The sequence below is a fragment of the Adiantum capillus-veneris genome, chromosome 15, assembly GCF_014529385.1.
Source record: "Adiantum capillus-veneris isolate H3 chromosome 15, ASM1452938v2, whole genome shotgun sequence".
Lineage (NCBI taxonomy): Eukaryota > Viridiplantae > Streptophyta > Polypodiopsida > Polypodiales > Pteridaceae > Adiantum > Adiantum capillus-veneris.
In genome coordinates, this window is record NC_140945.1 from 120,382,944 (window position 1) to 120,397,103 (window position 14,160).

Sequence of the window (14,160 nt, forward strand, 5' to 3'; positions counted from 1 at the left end):
GGCTTGGTAGAGTGGGCAAAGCGGTGGGGTTGTGACATGGTAAAGTAGTCTGAAGACAGTGCTATTTAGCTGCCTACTTTGCATTTGATGGCCCATCTGGCATGGAAGCTTGAGAAAAACTTCCATCGCTTTCACAAGAAACCCACATTTCCCATAGATGTCAACCAAAGTGCTACCCACATAATGGTTTTCTTGCAACATTGCACTCGTTCAACCTCCCGATGTATCTCTTTACCTTATTCAAACAACGAACACAAGAGGTAACATCAGGCTCAAACAAGTTCCTTAAACTCATAAACCCAACAAAGAAAGAATGCCAACTTCCACACAAATTTTGAGACTAGAAAAAAGGTTTGAACATTTTAAAGCCTATGATTAGCTTCTTGACTGTAAACTATGACATGCAAAAGAGATAGAGCAGTTTCACTTGACTACCCATTCTCATGAGATTGGCAATCGATCTAGTTGGGCTTTCAACTGTCAAGTATTTCAATGCCCTTCGGCAAAGTTCCTCAACCCAAACAATGAATAAAGAGCTCTGAGAGAGAGGAAGCTCTATAAGTATATAGACAATATTGCTCTTAAGTTTAGATATTGTACATAAACTAAAAAACAAGACTCGGTGGGAAAAATCAAACCATAAAAAATGACATGTGATTCATAAATAGATAGACAAACTTTCGAACAATGCTTCATACATTGCACATTACTGCACGACTCAAATTCTACAAATTCCATTCTAGCAGGTTATATTTACATTTACATAATTGCGTACAAAAACAAAGACTAAAAGGCTCACTGAAACATTCAATGAGCTCATATTGTAGCAGTACAATTCGCGACATAACAAGGTCCTGGAGCCTCTGGTTAAGGTGATGCACATACAAACATGAGAGTCTACACATCGAGCAAACAATAGCCTGCAAATATGAAGATCAAGCAAGTTTGGTACCGCCCCTGCACAAGGAACCAAGTGTCATGTGCAAATCCTGATGAGTAAAAATTAACCAGCAGGGATGGTGAAACAAAAGCTAGCATATCAATGTAGATTCTCAAGTAACACAATGTCCCAAAGTTCCATCAAGCTAATCTTCCTACATGAACTACCACTCCCATTATCTAGCTAGTCCACATGATGACAACCTAAAGTACCAAAAAACCACAGAGAAAAAAGTGAAAAGAGGTCCAAACAAGCACCGACATGTAGATCTGAAGTAGTGGATCCCTCAAAACGTATTGTGGCTGCTTGTCCCTGTATGTGAGACTCCATTGTTCTACATCCAGATGCCTGCAATTCCTGTAGCTATCCCTGAATGTGAACCAGAAGCAAAACAAAGACGTTAGACAAAATCTACAGCATAGAAACCTGCTAAAACAAATAGAGACCTCCTAACCTGGTAAAAATACATGCATCTTTACAGATCCTGAGACTGATATACAAGATACCGAGTAGAACACTTGTAAATACTAGGCCAACCTTCTGTCCCGCATTTGCATCCTCAACAGAAAGGTACCTACTTCGACAACAAAAGAATGAAGACAAGATGGGCTCTAGGAGCCCGCACACAAAAACCGCAAAATCACCCTAGAAAACTCCACAGGCAGTACAGACGACTACTGGCTCTAGTAATGTGCACATAAGCTTAGAGCTCGCTCTATACGAGAACCCCGAAGTGGGACGCCCACAACAACTTGCAATTACCATGCACGCAACACAGTTAGGCTGAAATGCCGTTTGGGATCTCTATAGTGCAGGAAACAAGGCCCCAAGATGAGCACCGCAATCCTAAGTCCAAGATGAATGGCGCCCATGCACAACAGCTGCTTGCACACAGGCCCATCGCGATGCTTGCACAATGCAAGATCCAAACCCTAGCTCGGGAGCATTAGGGGGCAACTTTAGTGGACACACAATGGGCTGGGGAGCCCTCTAGATGGTTGATCTGGGGTTTCATGGTGCTTTCGTGCTTGGCTCAGAGTGTCCTGCAGGATCTATGGCTGGCGGGGAGGCTTGAGATAACTTGCACCTTGCCGAGACTCCAAGCTGGAGCTAAACCACCGACATATCATGAAATCCCCCCTGCAGATCGCTCCTGGCCTAACAAACAGAACAGAGAGTGTAGAGAGAGAGAGAGAGAGAGAGAGAGAGAGAGAGAGAGATGGGCGTCATTGGTCTTAGTGACGAAGAGATGAAAATTATTAGAATTTAAGAGGGAAAAATTAGAATTTAGGAGGGAACTCACCAAAACAGGCCAAAAAACTAGGAGGGAAAGTTGAACTTTAGGGTGCCTCAAGGGTAAACACACACTATCGATTCACCGAAGCCCATGGGACCAGGCATTATGGGGGTAGGCTTTACCCATAGCTCCACTCAAGCCACACTTTAATTTATTAAAAGCTACTCTCATTGTCACAAAAAGGTACTCGACCTATAACGTCTCTTATTTCAAGTAGTGGGCCTGAGGTTCAGCCCTTGCCCATGGAGCTTTCCCATCTGAGGCTATGGCCAAGTTCAGATGCGCCCAACAGCAGAGCGATCTCCTCTCACCTGCTTCCGTGCTGTTGTTCACAAGAAGCGAAGGCATAACTTCATTTTAAAGTTGCAGATGATGTAGCTTCCATGAGTTGTTTGGGCAATGGGAAGGGGTCCCATAGCAAGGCTCGAGAAACATTTTTTGTGGACCCAACTTTGGAACCTTTCCACACGCATATGAGCAGGTTTAACTCTAAATTTGAGAGGGATAATCACACTAAAAATCTCATATTATAACTAAGAATTCCATAGTTTGAAGCGGCTTGAGAACCTTCTTGCCCAAATTTGAACCGGCCATTTTTCATCGTGAAAAGGCTTTGTATAAAGTGAACCTATCTTTTCTCGAGCATTGTCCCATAGATAACAAAGTCCCGGGATTAGTGGTCCACTTTACAAGGTGCCAGCAAAGAGGTAATCTTGATTCTCTATGGATGGGTTTACACTAGGCGGTGGAAGACGACTCGCTTTTCATACGCCACCTAAAGCTTCTCTCACAAGAGGCGGACGCAGGAAGATGAAGATTATTTTCGCATAGTTTGTCATTCAATGAGTTGTGGCCTGTTGGTAGAGCTCTACGCACACAGCCTCAAGATGAGGTTTCCAAGTGCAAGATCCACAAGTGCCTCTGAAAAGTGAGTGGCAATGCCTTTCTTCCGGGGGGGGGGGTCGCCAATGTTGGTGTGGGTCCTGAAACTCACACTTTCCTTTTGGGCCAATAGGCAACCACCACACTTGATCCATGCTTCTTTTCATTTGTCTTCCGTCGGGTCATTTGAACCCATGTGAGGGCGAATTGGGTTATTGAACTAGGAGTAAAATGTTCACGTCGTGGATATTATTGCGGCTATTGTGAGTTGCATGTAAAGTGAATGTGAACTCAATAGACATTATGAAAAGTGTTTCATGGGTGAATCGAGTGTTCATGTGCATTGCAAATTTTGTGAGTGTATGTGATGCCCGTGTGGACTAAATGTGGGCTCGCTCGACATTGTGAGCTATGTGTTCATGAGTGAACTAAGAGCCCAGTCCCACCAGGTGGTTGGAGGGGTTACAGGGTTTTGTCTTCTTCTGTGCTGATTGCACTCTCATGTAGTCACACTTCCAAGCACAAATTTCAAGACCACCGGCTACAGGTTACAAAACCAGCAAAAGAATGTTTTGTGTATACAAAGTTAGGACACCTTGAAAAAAACATGATACAAATAGTAACTATATGACATAAAACCAAGTGTGTGCTAGAAGATGGGGGGTCAAAAGTGTTTCAAGTGAGAACAAGGCCAAATAGCCCGGTTTTATTTGAAGATCAAGTTGAATTTGATTGGGCTTTAATCACATCGACCCAAAATGGAGCCAATACAACCAAATTAGCTTCACTTATGCATATTTACGGGTTTTGAAAATCAAGAATGCTTGACAACTTGATGTTATAAATAAAAAAATTGGATTTTTGCAGTTTGAAACTAGTGCTTTCATTGTGGGTCTTGAGATTGGGGGGCTGGTCGGGTCCAATTTGGGCTCATGTCTGACAAGTTAGGGACATGTTATGGGCATTTGGGTATATGATCTTTAGACGGGATTTGTGTATGTTTGAGATTAGGTTTTTTCTCGGAGTCTTGCTTTGGCACACGGGTTTTGGGTCTTTGGACCTCTGTAGCAAAGCCTTTGGAAGTTTTGAAAATTTGGCTTCAGGCCTTTGTGCACTATAAGGGCGTCGAAAATGACTACATTGGTGGAATTTGCTTGAAGATTGGCCAGCATTTTGCCACAAATAGGGCAACCAAATAATAGGTTTGATAAAGTAATTGGGATTTGGGACCAATGAATGGCCATCCATCATATCAAGAGAGGGATGGAGTCTTGGGAAGGATGAAGGATGGCTACGCTCTTGGGAAGCTCTCTCGTCGAGAGTTGAAGAACCTACTTTGTTTCAATGTTTGCTTTGTTGCTTCCTCTCTCTCTCTTGGAGAAGATAAGAAGAAGAACTAAAATCTCTTACACTTTTTTTATGTTGTGGTGCTCTCTCATGATCTTGGACAAGAGGATTGGGGGTTATTTAGGATCTTTTGGGATGTCTTTAGAGGAAATGCTCTTACTCTTGTGGGAAGAGTTTTCATTTATAGACAAGGAAAGGGGGAACTTCCTTGCCTCTCGACCTATGTGAGCTCTCCTGCTCTTGGTGTATTAGAAGTGAAGGGAAGGATTAATTTTTTCTTTGTTGTCTCTCTCTCTCTCTCTCTCTCTCTCTCTCTCTCTCTCTGAGGATTCATGGGCTTTCTTTGTTCTCTCTCTCTCTCTCTCTCTCTCTCTCTCTCTCTCTCTAAGGATTCATGGGCTCTCTTGGAGATCTCTTTTGGGAAATTGAAAGAGGGAAGGAGGCTTGCTTGTGTTGTGAGGAGCTTGGAAGAATTCTTGCTCGTGTTCAGGGGATCTTTGATGTAACCAAGGCCTGGGGAAGAGTTTGAGTAGTTTTGGGTCCCGCTTTAGCTTCAAAATCAATACACATTATTAATCAAAAAACATGGTAATAAAGCTGTGTTAGGTTCTCCATGTAAATTTACAACTATAAAAACTCTTTATAGCTTTCATCTCTCATCCATGAACTATATCACAAAACAATAAATTGATACAAAGCAATGTTAGTTCTTGCATGTATCTTTATAGCTATTGACTCACAAGTTAGAGAGCACTCTTTTGGGAAGCCATGATATTGAAACACAAAAACTTCCTCTCATTTCCCCCTTTTCTCACTCTCCCCCCCCGCTTCCCCGCTCGGAAAAAAAAAATTGATACCCCCCTTCCTTACTTTTTAGCTTGGGAGATAAATTATTGGGGACCTGCCCCTAACTTATACCCTTATGTAACTTGTAAAAAACCCCCCTCCCCTGCACTTACGTGGTGCGGTAAGTTTTCCATGGTGAATCCCACGGGGTTTCTACATGTTTCTTGTAATAAACAATTGGTGGCATTATTGGTTGCTCATGAGTGGCTCGACCCACTATGCATGTCACAAAATAGCTCGATGTTCAATCTATGACAAGGAGACATGGATTGCGATCCATGTACCTCAATGTCAAAATGTAATGAAACTTGGAACACGGGTCCCTCATAGTTCCTTGATCCTTGCTATGTGGGTTGGATTCCTTTAGATCACCAAAAGTCAAATTCCTAGATATGTTTGATAGTTTTTGGCCTTGAACGACTCTTGCCTTTTTTTGACCCACTTCTTGAAGTATTTTGATACCTTTACTTTTCCACAATTTGTTTGTATTGGTCTCTGCTACAAGAGTGTATGGTCTCTGTCCAAAAACTCAACAGGAGGTCATGGATCATGATCCATGCTCCACCAAATCTGAACCCGAAACATGTCTTGGTGATTACTTGCAATCTAAGGAGTCTATCCCACAGCTCGTTTTTGGATTTTGGAAAACATTTTGTTGATCAAAAACAAATTTTTATATATGCCTTGTGGTTTTTTTTGACTTGTAGTCGGTCTTTTGGTGATTTGGTCAATGTTTTGTTGTTTTTTTGCTATGATGACCTTTACAAAAGTAACCCCAGTTGTTATCAACTACCCACTGCTCAAATCTTATCTCCATATGATCAAAGGAGTCATGGATTGCGATCCATGTTCTCTCCATGTTTTACCACTTTTGAATATGAAATTTAGTCAGCTGTATGCATACACCCTATAGAGGTTAGATTTTCACTTATTTTTGGGTTTAAATTCCAAAAATTCATTATGGCCCAAATTTTCACCAATTTCCAAGGACTGTGAAGTTTGTTTTCTCAATTTCTACATTTGGATGAATTTAATGTGTCAATTCGTCACCAAAAGTGTATATTCAATGATTTAGAACCTTTCAGGACCCTCTGTTATCAGTTTCTGCCTAAAATGTCTCAGGGGCCATGGATCGTGATCCATGTTCCTACATCAATTGGCTTGAAACTTCCCAGATCAATTGTCCTTGGCTTGGTTTACCCCTTTTTGCACTTATTTCTGATTTTGTATCGGCTTTTAAGTTCTAACCATCAATTTTTTAAAATTTTAGAGTTTAGGAATACCAGAATATGACTCTAGTAGTTTTTTTCCTCATGTTTTCTGCCCAATTTGATGGTTTTAGATGTTCCCTGACCTACCCCCAAGTACTAAATAAATACTATGAACAAAAACCAACAAATGGTACAAAAATAAAAGAAAAATGGATGATGGAATAGTACTTTCAAACCATTAAAAAAAACGCCCAATACCTCTCAAGAATATATCTAGAAGTCCTCTCACTTGGTAGAGACTAAAAGTCCTCGACTTCTAGCCTTTACCAAGCACTGAACCACGTGTCTAACTTCCTGACTACTAAAGTGTAAATGGAATGGAAATAAAAATCAAAGGTCTCTAAAGTAAAATCTAAGCTAGGCTATGTCACTCACCACATACGGATCACTTTCCTTGGCACTACACCGATGCGGGCGCCAATGTTAGCGGGTCACCGATACGGGCATCTATAGCATAGCTATCTGGAACTAGCTTAATGTCAATACTCAGAGAAGCGACTCGGATGGGGCACAAAGAATCTCTAAAGGTGACAACCTCAAGAAGTTAACCTACAGGTGGCACTAAAAAAAAAATCCAAATGCAACTGCCAGTCATGGGTTTAATACCTTCAAAGCAGGCAAGTTAAGAAAACTGGGTTTTTCCTTTGTAGAGGTTAGCAAAATTTGCAGCAGAGAAGGATTGAGCATGGCTCCTTGCGAGCACAAATTCACCATTGTAACCACCACAACCTCTCATCCTATGTACATGGCAATTTTGATGGGGTTTTGGCAAAAAAAAGATAACAATAATTTTATGTTATCACAAAATATAGATATGAAACAATGCTACTGTGGTGGTTGTTCCTCAGTGTGTTCCTCAGTGTGGCGTTAAAAATGTCATCTGTTCAGTCCCCTCAGAGCGTGCAAGGAGACGAGTGTTTTTTCCCATGTTGCATAAGACCCATACATCAAAAATTATGTTCAATCACCGTCTAATTGTCGGTTTAATGCCAATCGATGCACAATGGAGAGATTCTTGGACAACACAGTAGAGCCTTGTTTCCAAATGCTTTCTATGTGGTGCTCACACAAAATATCTTGATTATAAAGTATTAAATGTGGCAGATATAACATGAAACGGCATTACCCAAGCGGTTGTGCCCTTGAGTTGAAGGAATGCGCCAAGGGTTCAATACCCACCTCGTTGATGTAGGGGTCAAGAAAACAATTTTACTGCAACAACTTCTTGATGGAAAACATGCAGCCTTGCAAGGTTTGATCACACACCCTGTGCAAGGAGCACTCCTGACCAACTGATGTAACCGACTGGGTTCATTTTGCCTACATATATTCAAGCACCACTGCAGGATCGCCAAAGTGTAAGAGGGGGAGCTAGAGAGAGATATTGGCAGTTAGAGCACGAGCATGAGAGAGAGTAGACACAAGAGAGACATGAAACTAACTTCTCACATTATTGCTTGATCCCTTGATTACAAAAATAGACTCCTTTTATAGATTTCCCATGCCCTTTGGTGCCTCCTCATAGGCAACCCTTGAATTCTCCCATAGACCTTAGTGTAAAGCCTAGGGAATAGTGTACTCTATATATTATGGTTTGAAAACACTACAAGAGGTTATGTGCACTTGTGACGCTTTTAGAGACAGAAATACATTGGGTTTTTATACTTCTCGGTGTCGCTAAGACCGTCGCTACGGGAACGTCGCTATAACCATCGCTATATGCGTTGCTATATATAGTGACGCTTACAGTCCTTCTGTAGCGACGCTTATAGCGACGTTGTAGAACCTTATATAGAAACACTGATAGCGATGCCCAAGAGTAAAGTTTTTTGGGTGGCAGGGCATTAAATGCCCTGTCACCCATCAACCATCTTGAATGTTTCCAGAATAGAGTAAACCTAAATAAATTCAAGATAAGCCCAGACTCACCTTTGAAAGAAAGTGCAAGGTTTAGACCCAAAGTAGTCACCCACAAGACAATATATCCATTAACTCCATCATGCATAGTATTGTTTGCAGAATAAAGATACAAAACTGAGAAAAATAATTGGACTAAAGTAAATTGACAAAAGTAAATCAATGACAATTATACACATCATAGGCAAAATCACTTGATCGTTAGGCTTTGAAAATGTAATAGTTACAACACAATTGTCATTATTGAGAAAATACATGGTTTCTCAATTGTTACAAAAGGATGTATACACGTCATGTCATTATACATGCTATGACAAAAGAAAACTAATGCTATTTGACTACGGGTAGATTAACATCGCTAATCAAACGTCTCATCGCGTCCAAGCGACGCATCTGTCGGATTCTGCAAAAAAAACAATAAGATTACTTTCTGTAGTATAAATATATAATTACAAAACAATCTATTTTCTTAGCTTATCATTAAAATACAACAAATGTAAGTTCCCTGCCTCTACTCGCGCTTTGGCTGCCTCCTTTTGTTGCTTCCACTTTTCAGGATTCTCGCGTACTGCTCACTTTGCATTCTTCCAATCTTCTTTGGCCAGCCAATCTGGTCTGTTCCACCCATGCTTTATTGCTTTGTGTACTTCAAAACGCTTGTACTTGCAGTATTTGTGCATTCGAACCTTCATTAGGTCTTCATTGAAGCGCTCATCCACAAGTTTCCGGACTTGACACGAGAAACTTGTCATGCATCATGCTGATGACTCTGTCTTTTATTTCATTTGGCACTTCACTCCAGGTGTTTAGTATGTAGTGTCGAAACACCTGAGAGCAAAGACCGTGCATGCTCGAGATCACCTTCTTGCCTTCGTCATCCAAGATGATGCCGTGCCGTTGATGTCGACTGAGTACGGCAAGCCGTCTCGCTTGTGAAGTGTGAACCTTAGTGTCTTGGCAGGGGTCTCTAGTGGCATCTTGATGGGGGTACCGACGGCAGGTGTCTTGACTAGAGTCTGGGCCCCAAAGTGAGGAGTGTCAAGACTGGGTGACTCTCAGAGGAGTAGCTAGTGGTGTGTAGCCAGGATCGGCCGATACCCGTGCAAAACCTGGCATAGATGGCGATATCGTGGCTAGCGTGGGGGCGGGTAAAGAAGGGGAAGGTAAGGAACCTCGTCAAACACAAGGTGAGGTCGAGGAATCAATGACAACATCCCCACAGCAACCGCCACCGTCCACCACTAGAGCGTTGGTGCCTAAACGAGTGTGAAGATTGTCTTGTTGACACCAAAGCTTTGGAGTGCGCTGAATGCTCCAAAACAGAGGGGGACGCTGAAGGAGTGGAACGATGTGATGGGGCTCTAGAGCGATGATCTGCTGGGGTGACAAAGAAGAAAGAAACTCATCATCATCCATACCTGCATTAAGCACAGGAACATATAATCTTAATATTGAATGGAGAAGAAAACATGGACAAGTTATAATCTATACTATAGATAATAGAGAAAGGGATTCTTGTGGAGAGAGAGAGAGAGAGAGAGAGAGAGAGAGAGAGAGAGAGAGAGAGAGAGAGAGAGAGAGAGAGAGAGAGAGAGACTCATAAAGGGGGAGGAATTCCTGTGTAGAGGAATTCCTCCGCAGTGTTAGTTTCGCTAATGGTATGGAGTCTACATTGATCTCCTTTTGTGAGATCCATTGCACCAACTTTGTAGGTTTGTAGATTGTGTTACGGACGTAAGAGACAAACATCCCTCAATGGCCACTGGTAAAATAAACTGCAAAACATGTCTAGCAATGATATTAAAGTCCACACACGAATTTGTTACACAATTCTCACTATGATATATTCCACTTCAAACATACCTGACACATTTTATGCCACTGGTGTGACTTGAAACCGGTTATCTTCCCTTCTTTAGTGAAACATGTTTGGAGCGAGTGCATTACACCAGTGGGGGTCCGCACAGAACAAATGGTCTCTTTTACTTTGCGTTCTTGGGCTCCTATCAAAATCCATGGCGCTTTAGGGAGTTTTATCGATCCATTGGGTGTTGTCTGCGGCCAATATTGCTCCATACGATCCACATTCCTAAGGTCAACCCTAGCTCCCAAAGTATCTTTCTTGCCGGTCAGATGGTCCCACAGTAGATTACCCACATTCTTGAATATGTGCATTGGATCGAGCAAGTGATTGATCATGAGTCTGGGCCAATTGGTAACTCATACCATAGAGAGAGTCTCCTCATCCCTGGGGGCCCAACTTTGGAACCTTTCCACACGCATATGAGCAGGTGTAACTCTAAATTTGAGAGGGATAATCACACTAAAAATTTTATATTATAACTAAAAATTCCATAGTTTGAAGCGGCTTGAGAACCTTCTTGCCCAAATTTGAACCGGCCATTTTTCATCGTGAAAAGGCTTTGGATAAAGTGAACCTATCTTTTCTCGAGCATTGTCCCACAGATAACGAAGTCCCACCCATAAGGGATTAGTGGTCCACTTTACAAGGTGCCAGCAAAGGGGTAATCTTGATTCTCTATGGATGGGTTTAGACTAGGCGGTGGAAGACGACTCGCTTTTCATATGCCACCTAAAGCCTCTCTAACAAGAGGCGGAGGCAGGAAGATGAAGATTATTTTTGCATAGTTTGTCGTTCAATGAGTTGTGGCTTGTTGGTAGAGCTCTATGCGCACAGCCTCAAGCTGAGGTTTCCAAGTGCAAGATCCACAAGTGCCTCTGAAAAGTGAGTGGCAATGCCTTTCTTCCGGGGGGGGGGGGTCGCCAATGTTTGTGTGGGTCCAGAAACTCACAGTTTCCTTTTGGGCCAATAGGCAACCACCACACTTGATCCATGCTCCTTTTCATTTGTCTTCTGTCAGGTCATTTGAACCCATGTGAGGTCGAATTCGGTTATTGACCTAGGAGTGAAATGTGCACGTCGTGGTTATTATTGCGGCTATTGTGAGTTGCATGTAAAGTCAATGTGAACTCAATAGACATTATGAAAAGTGTTTCATGGGTGAATTGAGTGTTCATGTCAATTGCAAATTTTGTGAGTGTATGTGATGCCCGTGTGGACTAAATGTGGAGTCGCTCGACATTGTGAGCTATGTGTTCATGAGTGAACTAAGAGCCCAGTACCACCCGGTGGTTGGAGGGGTTACAGGGTTTTTCTTCTCCTGTGCTGACTGCACTCTCATGTAGTCACACTTCCAAGCACAAATTGCAAGACCACCGGCTACAGGTTACAAAACCAGCAAAAGAATGTTTTGTGTATACAAAATTAGGACACCTTGAAAAAAACATGATACAAATAGTAACTATATGACATAAAACCAAGTGTGTGCTAGAAGATGGGGGGTCAAAAGTGTTTCATGTGAGAACAAGGCCAAATAGCCCGGTTTGATTTGAACATCAACTTGAATTTGATTGGGATTTAATCACATCGACCCAAAATGGAGCCAATACAACCAAATTAGCTTCACTGATGCATATTTACGGGTTTTGAAAATCAAGAATGCTTGACAACTTGATGTTATAAATAAAAAAATTGGATTTTTGCAGTTTGAAACTAGTGCTTGAATTGTGGGTCTTGATATTGGGGTGCTGGTCGGGTCCAATTTGGGCTCATGTCTGACAAGTTAGGGACATGTTATGGGCATTTGGGTATATGATCTTTAGACGGGATTTTTTTATGTTTGAGATTAGGTTTTTTCTCGGAGTCTTGCTTTGGCACACGGGTTTTGGGTCTTTGGACCTCTGTAGCAAAGCCTTTGGAAGTTTTGAAAATTTGGCTTCAGGCCTTTGTGCGCTATAAGGGCGTCGAAAATGACGACATTGGTGGAATTTGCTTGAAGATTGTTGGCCAGCTTTTTGCCACCACGTCCAAGCGACGCATCTTTCGGATTCTGCAACAAAAATAGTAAGACTTTCTGTAGTATAAATATATAATTACAAAACAATCTATTTTCTTAGCTTATCATTAAAATACAACAAATGTAAAATAGTAAAGTGAAATACAAACCATGCCGCCGCAAGAACTCAGAATGTCCATCAGGGCGTTTAAGCCCTTTCTGCTTGCGTGCTCGCGCTCGTACGGTGTGGGGTCATGTCCTATCATCAACCACTGTTCAAAACATACAAAGAATCCATTATGTTAGAATTTAAAAGTACAAATAGACGTAACTACCAAACCTAAAGAGCAATGCAAAAACACTTACAAAATCGGCCTCAAATGATGCCCACTCGCCGCTCCCCAAGTGGTGCGAGTTTCCTGCCTCTACTCGCGCTTTGGCTGCCTCCTTTTGTTGCTTCCACTTGTCAGGATTCTTGCGTGCTGCTCACTTTGCATTCTTCCAATCTTCTTTGGCCAGCCAATCTGGTCTGTTCCACCCATGCTTTATTGATTTGTGTACTTCAAAACGCTTGTACTTGCAGTATTTGTGCATTTAAACCTTCATTAGGTCTTCATTGAAGCGCTCATCCACAAGTTTTCGCACTTGAGACGAGAAACTTGTCATGCATCATGCTGATGACTCTGTCTTTTACTTCATTTGGCACTTCACTCCAGGTGTTTAGTATGTAGTGTCGAAACACCTGCGAGCAAAGACCGTGCATGCTCGAGATCACCTTCTTGCCTTCATAATCCAAGATGATGCCGTGCCGCTGATGTCGACTGAGTACGGCAAGCCGTCTCGCCTGTGAAGTGTGAACCTCAGTGTCTTGGCAAGGGTCTCTAGCGGCATCTTGATGGGGGTACGGACGGCAGGTGTCTTGACAAGAGTCTGGGCCCCAAAGTGAGGAGTGTCAAGACTGGGGTGACTCTTAGAGGAGTAGCTAGTGGTGTGTAGCCAGGATCGGCCGATACACGTGCAAAACCTGGCATAGATGGCGATATCGTGGCTGGCGTGGGGCGGGTAAAGAAGGGGAAGGTAAGGAGCCTTGTCAAACACAAGGTGAGGTCGAGGAATCAATGACAACATCCCCACAACAACCGCCACCGTCCACCACTAGAGCATTGGTGCCTAAACGAGTGTGAAGATTGTCTTGTTGACACCAAAGCTTTGGAGTGCACTGAATGCTCCAAAACAGAGGGGGACGCTGAAGGAGTGGAACGACGTGATGGTGCTCTAGAGCGATGATCTGCTCGAGTGACAAAGAAGAAAGAAACTCATCATCATCCATACCTGCATTAAGCACAGGAACATATAATCTTAATATTGAATGGAGAAGAAAACATGGACAAGTTATAATCTATACTATAGATAATAGGGAAAGGGATTCTTGTGGGGAGAGAGAGAGAGAGAGAGAGAGAGAGAGAGAGAGAGAGAGAGAGAGAGAGAGAGAGAGAGAGGGACTCATAAAGGGGGAGGAATTCCTGTGTAGAGGAATTCCTCCGCAGTGTTTAGTTTCGCTAATGGCATGGAGTCTACATTGATCTCCTTTTGTGAGATCCATTGCACCAACTTTGTAGGTTTGTAGATTGTGCTACGGGCGTAGGAGACAAACATCCCTCAATGGCCACTGGTAAAATAAACTGCAAAACACGTGTAGCAATGATATTAAAGTCCACACACGAATTTGTTACACAATTCTCACTATGATATATTCCACTTCAAACATACCTGACACATTTTATGCCAGTCGTGTGACTTGAA

The 14,160-nt window shown here is 42.4% G+C and overlaps 1 protein-coding gene across 1 annotated transcript; it reads right to left on the bottom strand.

Annotated features, from left to right (window-relative positions):
* Positions 1 to 675: 675 nt before the first annotated feature.
* LOC147441390 (uncharacterized) lies at positions 676 to 2,235 on the bottom strand. Its single transcript, XM_086483044.1, has 4 exons — positions 1,703 to 2,235; positions 1,395 to 1,514; positions 1,202 to 1,309; positions 676 to 957 (listed from the first exon to the last, which is right to left on the bottom strand). Exons 1-4 carry the CDS (start codon positions 1,810 to 1,812, stop codon positions 936 to 938), a joined length of 360 nt encoding a protein of 119 aa, XP_086339170.1. The 5' UTR covers positions 1,813 to 2,235; the 3' UTR covers positions 676 to 935.
* Between the last annotated feature and the right edge of the window lie 11,925 nt (positions 2,236 to 14,160).

Bases quoted from the DNA above. Each gene is read 5' to 3' on its own strand.
- LOC147441390 (XM_086483044.1), bottom strand. From the start codon at position 1,812: ATGGGCGCCATTCATCTTGGACTTAGGATTGCGGTGCTCATCTTGGGG. The intron at 1,310-1,394 runs GTTAGGAGGTCT...GTTCACATTCAG, and splicing joins GATGCATGTATTTTTACCAG to GGATAGCTACAGGAATTGCA. The intron at 958-1,201 runs GTCGGTGCTTGT...TTCCTTGTGCAG, and splicing joins CCACTACTTCAGATCTACAT to GGGCGGTACCAAACTTGCTT.